The sequence below is a fragment of the Corapipo altera genome, unplaced genomic scaffold (assembly GCF_003945725.1).
Source record: "Corapipo altera isolate COAL_440 unplaced genomic scaffold, ASM394572v1 61305, whole genome shotgun sequence".
NCBI lineage: Eukaryota > Metazoa > Chordata > Aves > Passeriformes > Pipridae > Corapipo > Corapipo altera.
The window spans coordinates 7,579,997-7,594,102 of record NW_020884909.1 but is presented as its reverse complement, the minus strand read 5'-3'; the positions used below and the strand labels follow the sequence as shown (position 1 = coordinate 7,594,102).

At 41.3% G+C, this 14,106-nt stretch overlaps 1 protein-coding gene across 4 annotated transcripts in view; it reads right to left on the bottom strand.

Annotated features, from left to right (window-relative positions):
- Positions 1-677: 677 nt before the first annotated feature.
- Positions 678-14,106, bottom strand: part of PTCH1 (patched 1) — a 44,801-nt gene continuing 31,372 nt past the window's right edge. The window contains exons 17-22 of one of the 4 annotated variants that reach the window (XM_027653115.1): positions 13,845-13,982; positions 11,731-11,873; positions 8,699-8,798; positions 7,096-7,350; positions 5,508-6,042; positions 678-3,861 (exon numbers count right to left, since the gene is read on the bottom strand). In XM_027653115.1, the coding sequence (XP_027508916.1) occupies positions 5,509-6,042; positions 7,096-7,350; positions 8,699-8,798; positions 11,731-11,873; positions 13,845-13,982 (1,170 nt within the window). In that variant the 3' untranslated portion in view covers positions 678-3,861; position 5,508. Of the gene's footprint in view, positions 3,862-5,507; positions 6,043-7,095; positions 7,351-8,675; positions 8,799-8,978; positions 8,996-11,730; positions 11,874-13,844; positions 13,983-14,106 lie in introns of those variants that run through there. The other 3 variants (XM_027653116.1, XR_003529259.1, XM_027653117.1) reach the window with 3 other exon arrangements.

The following is a 14,106-nucleotide window of genomic DNA, read 5'->3' as shown; positions in this document are numbered from 1 at the left end:
TTGAGGGATGCTCAGAAGAGTATCTTTGCACAGGACAAATCACAGTGAGGTTTATGATGCAAATGACTTCAGACAGATGTGTCTACTTACAACATCCCCTCTGTGCCTGCAGTAGCCTCTCCTCCTTGCCAGGCAGGGCCTGTGCCCAGCACAGGGACCTCCACACTGCCTTGCAATCACTAGCACACTTCCAAAAACGAGTATTGTCAAGACCCTCCCTTCTTATGGAGGGCTTTTCAAAGTTTGCAGAACTCCACTTTTTTTTTTTTCCTTCCACAAAGTGAAAATACCAGACTATTTCTCTAAACCAATTTAGGGAGCAACCACAGAGATGGGAAAAAGACAAAAGAATTTCCTCCCACAGCTAAGCAGAAATAACTTGTATGTAAAGTGCTTTAGCCAAGAGTTTGAAGTCTATACAAACTGTTTCATTCAGAGTGAGAATTAAATGTATAATCCAGCCACAATCCCCCAACATATAACAAGGGTAAGAGAATCAACAGACAAGGACCAGCAGGTTACAATTTAGACAGGGTATCGGAAACGGCTCCTGCACCAAACTGGGCAAATCTCCCAAACATTCCAAGTTCATGCTCCAAATCAGAATGTTTGCATGGTTGTACCTTCACAGCTGATCAGTGGTATATAGAGAAGCATTCCATAAACAACCAAATCAATAACCAGTAAGTTATATTCTTTTTATTCATGTTAGAATTTCTATCAGTGTTCGAACATTAATACTTAGAGAGTTTGTACAATTTCCATTCAAAGTTTAAAAGGAGAACCACACTAGATCACAAATGGTAGCTAAAACACAGTTCTGAATTGTATGAATATCCACACTCTCTTTCTCTTAACACTGTTAAACACTTTCTTTTCTCCAGGGGGTTTACAAGGAAAAGTGTGCACTGTAATCGTATCTCAGCAGTGTTCCAAAACATAATGGTATCATCATTACATATAAACTCTTTAAAAATATACTTCTGTCAAAAGACTTGATGACTACTATGTACACTACAAAAATAAATTTTCATATAAATAAATTATATGGCATAATTTTATCTTTGTAACTGAAATGACACAAACCCACTCCTACCAAAACAGGCAGGCAATGAGACCCAGTTTGAATATTTTTTTCCTTTTAACTCCTTACACTAAAAGCTACGACAAGTCCTTAATGTAAATGTTATATACTCTTTCCTATTTAACATTAGTAAGCACTCTATACAAATAAAAATCCATTAAACAGTAAAAACATAACTGTAATAGTGTTTCCAATACAAATAAAATCCCTGCATCTTGTTTGTTATAAACTGGCATGACAAATACTGTAAGAAAAACATTCCTATGATACAAAAATATAAATATCATCCATGATTAAAAAAAAGTTAAACCAAAACCCAACAAAACAAATGTTGCCAGCCACTGAGTTCTCTTGCCAATGTGACTATCGAAGAAGAAGGTCTACATTGAGCATGAAGCAGCAGAGAGCTCACCCCTGCAGAGGACAGGGCAGGGCAGAGACACTGCAGCTGCCCTGGGCCCCCTCCCTCCCGAGGAGGAGGAGGAGGAGGAGGAGGAGGAGGCAGGGCAGCCTGTGGCACAGGAGGCAGGGCAGTGTCAGTGGGAGCCCTGCCAGCCGTGGCACTGGGCGGTTGGAGGCAGCTCCCATTAGTGTCATACAGTTGTGTTACAGGGTTGTATGATCTGAGGTTAGTGTGCTGCTTCTGCTACATCGGGGCCCCTCGTCTTTTTGTCACCAAGAGTTTTTCTGTTGGTTGGACAGTGACCTGGACCAGGAGGCAGCTGTGACATTAACCCCTGGTGTGCACTGAGACAGTAGCTTATGTTCTAGGGGAACGACACCAGGCTCTTGCCACCTGCCCTTTGAGCGTTCACATTGGACATCTGTAAACAAGTGCCTCATATCAAAGTGTTTTCAAGTGAGCAAAAAAGGCATGGAAATTTGTGCATTCTAATTATCCCCATTCATTATGCTGGCAAGGTCTGTGGGCAAAGACAGACTCCCTGAAGCCACTGGAGAAAAACACTTTCCCATCACAGAATTGGCCACTGCTGTTCAAGAATACGTAAAGAAAAGCCCCACCACTGCTGGTTTAGAAACTGAATATTGGTTGTGTTTGGCTCTGAATACACAATTGAACATCTACCTGCTCTAAAAAACAGCTTGGAGAAGGCCATAAAAAAAGATGAAAAAAGAAGACAGAGATAATGAAAATTTGTGTTGCATTATTTTAAATTAAGGTTCTCCGTTCTTAGGGTTTGTTTCCAGCTGAAACACAGATTGTAGTGTTTTTCCAGACCCTTCACCTGCAGCAATCCCCTTCTAGTTTAAAAATAATAGTACAAAAAGCTAAATTAGTTTCGCAAAGAGATCCCAGTTTAGCTGTTTTGATTAAAAGTGCCAATGCAGCATGGGAAAACACAAACAACAGAGAAAAGAACAACCCAGGCTTTATGTGTCATTACTATCCCGGGCCCACCAGAAAGCCATTTATATTTAAAAAGCGAATATACTTTCTTTTTATCCTTCCATTTGATTTTTATCACTTACTATTAACTCCTTCCTGGCATGAAAATAAGGTGACCAAAGATACTGCTCTCAATGCTATAACGACACAACTGAGCTGTGGCTCACCATTAAACAACTCATCATCCAGCTTCTAATGCCACTCATGGTTAACGGTATCAAAATAAGACAGATGCTAATTGTATTTCTATAACCACCAGCACCTCTCAATATCCAGCACCTTTGGAAGTGAGAAAATAATGGTTATAGTGTTTGCACTTACCTGGCACCTTTTGCAAGAAAAAAAACCCAAAAAACCCAAAGCACTACAGGAACAGTAATTAAGCCTCACAACATTCCTGGGAGGTAGGTAAGTGTAATTATAACCATTTTACAGAATGAGAAACTGAGGCATGGGAGAGTTAAGTGACTTGACCAAAGTCATGTGAACCAAGCTGTCGAGGTCTGGGAACTGAAACACAACCCCAAACCTCACCTCCCTGTCTTCTCTTTTATTTTAGCTGGGCCTTTGATGATGGCAGTCTACGGTGTGTATGCTGGTAAACACCAACTCTGTTTTTACTAGTGCCTGCTAACAGGGAAAGCTGGACTTACATCAGCATCAGTGGGTTTATAAGCCCACCAGGTGTTAACATACAGTAAAAGAGAAACTACAGTACACCAGGAACATACACACAGATGCGTATTTCCAGATGCACACAGGAATACATACAGCAAAACAAAACCTGCACATATCTAAAACTATTTAAGCCTCCCAGATTAACTTGCTTTTCTTCATATCTGCTTATTTTAAAAATTACCACGCATAGCGTGTGTGAAAGTTAACAGTCATTTCATACTACCACAGGGTCGTGATACGCAAATTTCAAATATTTTAAACAGACATGTACCTTTCAAAAAATCCTATCACATAAGCAATATTTGCATAGAATTACACAAGTAAATTATAAAATATTTAAGCAGCAGCAACTTATGCTGAAATTTAGAACTAGATTAAGCTTAATTGTGGCACAGAAATTGATGTACAAAAAGTACAAAGCGCACACAATATTGTCCCCATTCTATTGCCCAGAGGCAAATTACTCCAGATTATACTACTTTACATTGTTCTTTTGTATATTACATATGTGTACATCTTTTAAATACTTAAAAGAAATATATAACAAAATAATACAATAGGTTACAGTAACAGTGAACTGTTGTCCTGATGCAGCATGTCCTTTTCTACAACTTCAAGCAGTTCTTCTCTTCAAGCAGTTCTGGAAATACAGTTTTCCATCTTTGGCGTCTTCTTTGCTTCAGTTATTACCCTGTATAAATACAGAAGAAAAAAACCAAACATTCATTAAAGCTCAAGAAAACAAACAAATCAAGCTAATCCAACTTATTTCATGTTTCTTGTGGTTACAGTCAGCAGCCAGGAAATGCTGGCTCTGCTTTCATCTCAGTCATTAATTTCCTGGTGAAGAAATACTGACGCCAATTAAAAAAATGCAGATGCCTTATTGAGTTCCCACTTTCAGATAGCTGTGACAAATTCAGTCAAAACCAATGAATGTTCGAAGGACAGAGACGCTGCACACATTTAAGAATCTCACATTACCAACCATGCACTTCAGCTCCAAACAGCTGAGCTCAAGTGTTTCCTTATTCTGTGGATACTATTACTTGTCAGATTTCTAGACCGGAAGGCCAGAGGCATTCACGTCTATTTGCACTTTGGGATGTTTGGGAGAGATGTTTTATAAATCAGAAAGTGATTCTATGAGTTATCATAAAAATTTCCACCTAAACTCTGCGTGTGTGAGTGTGCATGTGTCCTACAGCCAAAATAAAATTACTTCCTCTGCTCAAACTAGTGTCTGCCACTGAAAAGCTCAGACAAGCAAAGAGAAAAAACAGGGATCTACAACTAAGTAACTGTTTTAACACTCTCTTTTCCCCTCCCCAAGAAAAAAACAGTGTAAAAATAGTGAGAAACAGTTTTTCAGGTGAAAGACCCAAAAAGCTTTCAGAGTAAAAACCCAGTGGACTTCCCAGCTTCAAAGTACTCCCTATAAAAGTAACGAAAAACTAAGAAAAATGAAAAGAAAAAGAAAATCTTTATATTCCCCAAACATCCTCTAAAACATCCTGCCTGCTATAAACAGGACCATTTCCTGGGACCTTCTCTGATGATTTAGGCTGCAAGTCTCCCCAGGTGTATCTGTGGTTTCACAGAACACGTCAATGCCCTGCCAGGTCAGCTCTGCCCCATCCAACCTGCGGCAGCCCTTGCAGCTGCCCCTGCCAGGCAGAGGTTGGCCCATGACACCTCCAGGGTGCGAGTTCATGAGGTGGGTCTCTGAGGGCCCCTTAAAGAGCAGGGGACACCCCACTGTGCAGCAGCACAGTAGGTATGGTAGGACTTCCCACTTTTCACTCAGCTCATCTTCCAGAGGGATTCAGTCCTCATTATGGACTTCAAATTCTTCCACAGACTACTTTATTCCAGACGGGACAACTCCTGAAGGAGCTGACAATTTACACTCTCCCAGGCAATGTCATTCTGTACACTGTGTCACAGCATGCCTGAGTCAGGATTCAGAAGACAGGACCTATCAGTGATAAATGCAATCACAGAGCTCTGAAAAAGTTACACAGCAACTCTGCTTCATTTTCCTCATCTGGTAAACTGGGACTGCATGATGTACTTATCCACTTTGCAAGGTTCTTGGAAGCAGTTCAGTCTAGACCCATAATAACTTCTCAGCGTTGGAGAGCACTACAACATCCAACCTCATGTTTAGTGCAAAAGGTACTCTATTCACGGTTTAAGATGATCAGTGACCTGTAAGTAGCGCTATCTAAAGGAAAGATACCTCTGACAAATTTTATTTTTCCTCTTTCTTTCTTTCTTTCTCTCATACTACTGCCTGACACAGGCAAAGCCTGCAGTCACACGTGCTGGACCTACCTTACTGTGAGCTGTTGCCAGGTACCCTTTCCTCACATTCAACATCTTGCAGTTCTATAACTTCCACTTTAGAGTTTCTTCTTTCACACCACACGTTAAAAGGCACGTGGGGGTCCTCAAAGGGCCCATGGTCAGGCTCCTGGTGCCCCTCGTGGGAGGGGCAGCTCCCTGCCCGGGTGCCGTGGCCGTGCCGGGCGGGGTGGACGGCGACAGTCACGGAAGCCGAGGCGGTCACAGTAGTGATGGGCTGGCAGTAGGACGGTCCCGGTCCCACCGCGCCCGCGGCCCCGCACACCGGGCTCCTCACGGGGTGGGAACGAGCCCTGTGGCCCGAGCGGTCCCTGCTGCTGGGTCCTGAATGCCCCTCAGTAGAAATCTCAAAGGCGTCCCTGCGAGGGCGGTACGGGGGTGGCTGCGGCCCCTCCCTGCTGTCCCGTTTGGGGTGTCTGCCCTGACCCCACACCTGCTGCGTGCTGGGCTCTGCACTCGACTGCAGCCCGGGGCTTGGCTGATGCCTTGCTTCTGGCTGAACCACCTGGAAGAGAGAGAGATGCACAGTCACGTCTCTGACAAACCTAAGCAAACAAATACTATGCTTGCTTATATTTTACACTGAGAATAAATATGATAATGCTCTAGCTCTACAAAGGTAATGTTGTGGAATCTGCTAATTGATTTTTCCGTGGTTTTTGTCTGAAGTTATTAAAACCTGGAAAGCACGTCTTCAGGAGAACACAGGATGACAGCTGAACACATTATTGTAAGCTTCCTACATACTGGTCCATCTTTTCAAAGAGATGGGTGACAAGCACTTGATCTTAACTTATTCAACGAGCAGAATTGCTGGCATTTGGAAAAGGGTCTATTCCATGCAGGGAACATACACAGGATGTTATCAGGGTAGTTCATATAGACTGTAGGAATCTGTTTTCTGATTTCCATAAAAAGCGTGAAGCGCAGCAGCCACATCATTCAATAAGCCGTGACCAACTTCAAATGTAGCTGTGCTTGTACCTATTTCTAGGCCTCTCCTGAACAAAACCAGATCCATATTGCAGCTCAGCATGCAACACCAGCAGGGGTAGGAGACAGAGGTTTTTCGCTTTCCTTTGAAATCGCAATTATGCCAACCCAGCAGCGAGATGCAACAAGGCCCATGATTTGGTACAACACTTGTGAACTGCTTTCTCCTGGCTCTGGCAATCTTTCTCTCCAAAATGTGCTGTCACAGAGAGGTATATGAGGTAGCGATCCACAAGAGCTGTGTGAAAGAGGTTGGGATCTTGTAATTTCTCCTTGAAAAGTCATCAAACAGATGGAGAGCTCTCTCTTGTGGCTGGTGTCAGCACGATGTAACAGCAGTTATACACACCAAAGACCTCTGCTTTCATACCACCAACTTGATTCCAAAGGAGAGGACGAGGAAAGCCTTCACTACTTGCTTAGAGGTTTTGGCACAAAGTCACAAAGCACAATCAGCCAGAAATATGAGAGTTTTGCATGAAAACAGATTTAAATAAATCTTAAAAACCCCCAAAACAACAAAACTCTTCTTGTCCTCCCGCCAGCCCCTATGAAAGCTACTCACAGTGGATCTTGCAAAGAGAGGGTTCTCAGTGGCCTCCACTCTGACCTGGTGCCCTGGTGCCCCGGGGCCGCGCGTGCCCTGGTACTGCTGCAGCTCCTCGCTGATGCCCGACGCCGTGGTCTGAGAGCTGTACTCGGAGTCAGAGGAATCCGAGGCATGGTTTGTGTGCCCAGGTGGCAGTGCAAACCTCACCACACTCGGGGGTGGCTCAGGAGATGGTGTGGGCAATCTGTTCTGTCCATTGGCTGGAGAAACCTGATGACAGCAACACATTCAGTAATATTCAGCTAGCATTACCCTTCTAATCATTACTGCTTGACACAAATGTTCTTCTGCCAAATACACTCTCCATGCCACAACAGCCTGAGCAGCAATTTTCTGGGGAATGTTTATATTGAACTGAAAAAAATCACTGAAGGAAAGAAAGGCATGACCTGCATCTGTGGATATTCATGTAAACAGGATTACACGGACTCTTCTCGGTATCGCTGTCTCAGGAAGTGCACGTGTGTGTGTGTGCATGCACTTGCACTTAATAAATGTAAAAATCCCTCTCCCTTCAGCAAGCACTAACAGTGATTTCAGAAAACCACCTCAAATGCACAGGTATAGCATGATTCACTGCCTATCTATAAAGAAAGATGGACACGTATCATAGCAATATATATGATAATAACACACACATATACATTGCTCAAGTATGGGATAGGTCATGTGTACAGTTAGGAATTATGAGAACACACATTGTTGTCAAAATTGTTTTACCAATACTAAAAAAACCCAAACCCTTCTCAAATACACCTGTGACACAGACATGTGAAACCCAGCACACTGATTTCACTGACACGTGACAGATATCCCTGTGTAACACAGTGATTGTATTAACTACAGGGTAGGTAATGAATGATCAACAACCAAATATACACTTGGTATCTCTGAATCCTGGTATCTGGACTTGGGCTTTGTACTCTAAAGTCACCAACACCTAAGTGAAGCCTTCCACCCATCAAGAATGCCACATGAGGCAGGAGGATGCAGCAGGGAGTGGGGACTGGACAGCAGGGACCTTCTGGCAGACCAGTCATGGTTACCCAGGTGTGGTCTGTGGACCACCACTGGGTATGTTGGTCCACACAGGCCTTCCTGGTGGTCTGCTCAATTAAACATTTTGAGGAATGCAACAGAGGCAACAAGGTAAGATAGAAGAAGCTACATGTATAAAACAAACTGTCTTTTGCAAAGCATTGGGGGAAATCCTTATTCTACAAACTTGTTTGCATATCACGTTATGCTTTTAAAAGCATAAATAATACTACACTTGTAACAGGTTTGCTGATTGTGGCCTCTAAAAGAAGACTTATTAAAAAAAAGTTTGAAAAATAGAATAATATCAACTATGTAACAAACAGCACTTTTAATAAAAAAACCCAAAACTACAAAACCAACCAACCAACCAACCAAACACCCCTCTCAAAACCCCCTACATCAAGAAACTAAATCCAACAGAATTTAAAAAAACAGTTTCTAAAAAAGGGGAGTGATTGGGAGAGATAGGGCTGCAGACACAGTATTATTTCTTCTGTTCCCCATTAATTTTACTGACCTCAGGGTATGGTCCAAAGAATGAAAGAAGAACAGGAAGCAGCACCAATCCATTGAGAACTCCCAGAATGGTTAAGATTGCCAAAACAGCAAAAAAATACCTGTAGTAGAGTTCAAGGGTTTGGGGGACAGAATAGCCACAAATGCTGTTAGAAATAAGGGTTTACAAATTATTCCTACACATGTTAAAATAATATATATACTAAATGTAATCCAATATATTACTCACACTGCAGTAAATAATTATATCTCTGTGTGAAAAGTGATATAGGGGTTTTTACCTTTTGAATTAGAGAAGCTACATTCCGCAAAGTGTTAGTTGAGAAAGGAAAGAAAAAAATTATGTTTGTTAATTTCCCAGAATCTGGAAGCATGTAATGTTATTTATGAATGTGTTACACAAACACAAAAATATGGAATGTGCAGGGAATAGCTGAATGGATTGAAAGCACAAATACAATGAAAAGGGGCCCCCATTAGTGAAAACCCAGCAGAAGCAAACAAATGAAGTGAAGGGTGTAGAATTTAAACAATTTAGTCTAGAAGGAAAAGAAGCTCTCTTCTCCCAGCAGTTAATCCACTGTGAAATGCTTCTGCAACTTACAGCAGAATGTCTAATTAAATCTACAGTATATCAGGTAAGGGTTTTCCTCGCCGTTCATTAATCACAACTTAACGCCTCGAATTCTGTGAGTTCCAGTTTTACCAAATAGCTTGAATTGCAACCCTTTTACAACACAGGAACCCGCTTTTTGCAAAGAAAATGCCCATTCTATAGTAAGCTTCAGCATTGTACTGAGTAAGAGTGCTCCACAATGGCAGAGCTGCATTGCAGGCTAATCTTTTGTTGAACAATTTAGCATCTCTGAATACTCTTGTTTTGCGTCAGCCAATTCAAACATAAAGGCTGAAATACTATGGAAGAAGAGAAAAGTGCACAAGTAGTTGTCCTTTCCCACCACTGAGGGCTAAGGTCTGGGATCCTTCATGAATACCAAGGTAAACCTGTCAGTGAAAGGAAAGCCTTGCTAGTTGGTATTCGGCACAGCTGGGGCTCAGACTAAACTTAAGGCTGCGTTGTAACTAATGATTTCAAAGGCTCAGTCTTGGTAAATTCCTGGAGGAGAAGGCAAAGGAGAAGAACAGAGGGCAAGTTTGCTACTAATGGGTCTACTGATTACATTGTCTAGTTGGCAACAAACTTTACTGCCTCCCTGTTTCCACATCTGATCAAATATATCAGACTCCTGTAAAACTATAAATATCCTGCTATTGTAAACATCTGGGAATTTCTGATCTGCATTAGCAAAAATCAGCAAGCCAATCTACTCTAGTAACATAAACCACCAGAACTTTACGCTGGGACACAGATCAGCTACAGACTTTAAAAACATTTGCATCTCATCCATCTAGTGTTAGAATAAACAGGACGATTATAGCCTTGACCACTTGGTGTATACAATGTCTGTTAATTTACTTAATCTTCCAACATTGCTGGACCAATCTATCGCTTTCCGGAAGTTTGGGATCTTCTTCGCCCACTATAACAATGCTCAGACTCCCCAGAGTTTATTTTATTTTATTTTTTAAGCAAGGCAAACTGAAGTCAGATTGTGCTATAAAATGAGAAACTGATGGCCAAAAAAAGTAAAATAATGTAAGTTGAAAAGTTGAAAGGGTCATTTTATAAACTGAGAGAACATCCAATCCAAATTTGGTGTGAAGGGCCCCTACAATCTTCCTTTTGCTATGACAGAAAAATATGCTTGCCAAAATCTTGTCTGTTAAGTAGGGAAGTAGCACACCAAATGTCCCTTTAAGTTCATGTTAAATCTATCAGTAACCTATATGTCAAAATGTTCCAGCCTTACGAGATCAGGTCCTAAAAGAATAATTCTACTTCTTCAATATCAATAAAATAAAGTAAAAAATACTGACTTGGGAAAAAAAAATCTCTTTCAGGATATGAAGTATCTGTATAGTAATAATCCTCATGTAGGTTTCATGAGACCAAACTGCAATCTGCCTGCTTTCTTCAAATCTCATTCACACATAAACAAAAAGCTTGATGAGATTTAACAGTCATTCTCTCAGTTCCTGCCCCCGACATTTTGTTGTTCTTTTTGTCAAATGGATGTCAGCTAAGTCTAGTCATCCATCCAGCTTATGTCCACCTAAGTAGCTAAGCCATCTTTTAGAGCATTTTTATTTGGCCCAGTTTTACCTTGGTTCCATTTTAGGGCTTGGATTATTTTTTTGTGTGTGTGCTGTAGTTTACCACAAAAGAGCCTGTGCTACCTCTAAGATTAGCCATTTTGCAGAGCTCCACAGGTTGTTTGGAATAGAATAGGATCCATTTCATTACACTTCTCAAATTCCCCTCAAAGAAAAACTTGCTTTCCTCTCTATTTGACAAATTCACATTCTTAATTAAATTCACAAGAAACAGTTCGCTTGTAGTTCTAAACAGAAGGGCCTTCAGGCTCAGTATGAAGTTCTGTGTTCATATTTATGGTTCCCCAGCTCCCGAACAGGGCCTTTTCCCCCCCTCTCTCTTTTCCTCATTATGTTTACCTTGCATAATGACAGAAGGGGAAGGCTCTGAGAGAGTCACTCCCAGCACAGTTGAATGTTTGTGGGTTCACATGTCCTTTGCACACAAATTCCTGGGCATACAAGAAGTCTGGAGGACCTCCATGTTAAAGGTCAGACCCAGTTAATATGGGACAATATCAATGCTTTGAACTAACTCAATCCAGAATTAGCAAACTTTTGAAAGAGGGACATTTTTGCATTCTTTCATGTTGAGTGTCAGATTTTCCTGGAACAGATTTTAATGCCAGCGATGGAAACACCACCATGTCTAGCACATAACAAGGAGTTAATAAAACAGAGGGAAAGCAGGACCATGATGTAAGCATGCTTGACACACCATGCATAGTAATAAAATGACAGATTCGCTGAAATGACTTAAAAATTAAAACCATACTTATTTTTATTTTAAAAGTAAGTCGACACAAACAGATGCTTTACCTGACAATGAAATCAAACTCTGACCCTGCCAGCATTAACACCCCAAGCAGAGTGGACACAGCCCCGTCCAGCACTGGTGCAAACATGTGTTCCAAGGCCAGGACAGCCCTGTGGTTCCTGTCTCCCATGGCAGTTAAAAACGCCTGCAAAACAAAGGAGTCCATTTCCTTAGACAGACACGTACAACCTTCCAAAAAGCCTCTCTCATGGCATGCACAGTTTTGCATCAGTTAATTACTCTGAACTACATTTTATCACAGTTATCTCTGTGGCTGGCTGACCCCTGCAGGGAGGCCTAGTCCTGCAGTCACACACAGCTGCTGCTCCAGCCACACGACCAGAGAAGCATCGACAGCACAGTCAGACCAGACCACAGCAATGCTTTTGGAAGCAATGCCTGCCTGCACCAGTACCCTTCTGCCTCCAACTCTGCTCTCTTCCACCTGCCAAGAATTCACGTCATGTGAAAGCACTTCAGGTGTCACGACTGCAGGGCTGCTCCTCTCGTTCTCGTGGGGCCACAACTTTCCACAGGTTCCACAACTTTTTTAAACACTTCTACTTCACTCAAAATGAATGTTTTTGCAACTTCTACTAATTCAAAGTTGGCAGGTCCATACACACAAAACTGCCTCAGGAATAGTGCTGCACATGGTAGTTCCTGAGCAACAGTCTGACTAGTGAAGTGCCTTTATCCTTCCATCCTCTTAGTGAACAAGCTGCATCAAGAACGCTCAAATACTGTTGTTTGTTACGTATTTGTCTACTCTGTGTATGATGTAATGGTTCAAGAAAACAAGAACCTGGCTGATCTTCTTCCTGTGATTTGTAAGGGCTCTCTTTAGCAAATTCTCATTAAGACATGAGCTGAAGCAGCTATCTTCCTCTCAGTCCTGGAATTGAATTCTCTCTTCTCTAGAATTTGCAGAATTAAACAAGGCCACAATTCACAAGCCACAGGAGAGAACTGACCCACAAGTGGGTTGTGAATAATTTTTAAACTCAAATTCTGTATCAACAGTTCCAGCATTGCCTATTTTGTTTATGTAACACTGATTTGACTGTTTATATGTTTCCAAGTTTTTGACTCCAGTTTCAATGTGAGAAAAGCACCATTTTTAGTTTGCTTGGCATTTTAGCTTCAGCCACAGGTGACCTGTAAAGTCCTATAAATTAAATTAGTTTCATTTCATTAGTTTATGGTAATAAACTTCCCACTTAGAAACAACTGCTTTGTCCTTTTTTTACTCCAGTTTTCCTGTTTTAAATCTTCAATACTAAGAAACTGTCATTTCTTCCTTCCTCTTCTACACCATGATTTTTTGACATGTCTTGTACTATTCCAAGTCCTAGCAAACTCATTTACCTCCAACAGCCTAACCATCCATGGCAGCAGGTGAAAAAAAGATGTCATTACTTCATGGATCCAACTCCTCCTCTTTAACTTTACATTACTTCCCCTATGATTTTTCTTAAAATTATTTTTTTCTTCCTGCTATTTTGTGTGCTCTAACTCTGCACATCATCTACACCAGTAGACAAACAGTAGAAAACTCTTTTCCTACAGACTGCATGTTTGTGCTCACTATTAATAGCTGATGACTTCTAAAAAGAAGGTGCAGGTTTTACAGCTGGAAAATTAATCCAAATATATTCACATTCTAGTGGTCTAGAAATATCAAATGACACTGTATCTGATTTTGAAAATCTCCTTTGAAGGCTTCTTTCACAAGATACAGAATCTACAGGCAAAAGAGGACAAAAAGCTACATAGCACTGAGGCAATAACAGTAAGGCTGCAGACAAGGATCATGAGAGTCTGGACTGAAGTAAGGTGATTTAAGATCTCTGTTTTGTCTGTATAATTGCCTCAATCAGACAGGTAGGTATCACAGGTAAAGTATCCTCTCTTATTTCCTGGGAGACTGACTCTGTACTACTCATCAAGATCAATTCTGTTCCATCAAGACAAACAGAAGGGCACACAAAACTGTGACCATATTCCTTCTGAGAATCGTGCCACTGAGAGGAGACAAAGTAAGGATTTGTGACCCGAATATTGCCGCCATTTTATTTTAAAACGTTTTTTTAAAATGTTTCTTGACTTTACATACCAAAGCAACGTGAACAGTGAATTCCACGCCAATGCCAACAGAAGCAATCAGGATAACCACAGGCACTGCACTCAGCTTTATTCCAATTAGACCCATCATGCCAAACAGCTCCACAGTCATCAGAGCCAGCACCACCACCTAGATGATTTCAAACATCTGTTAGCAACTTCTTATACTCCAGGCAAAGGAAAAGAAAGATATTTCAAAACATGGTGACTGTAAGACATATTCCTCAAAGCCATCCTGTATTCCCAAAGACAAG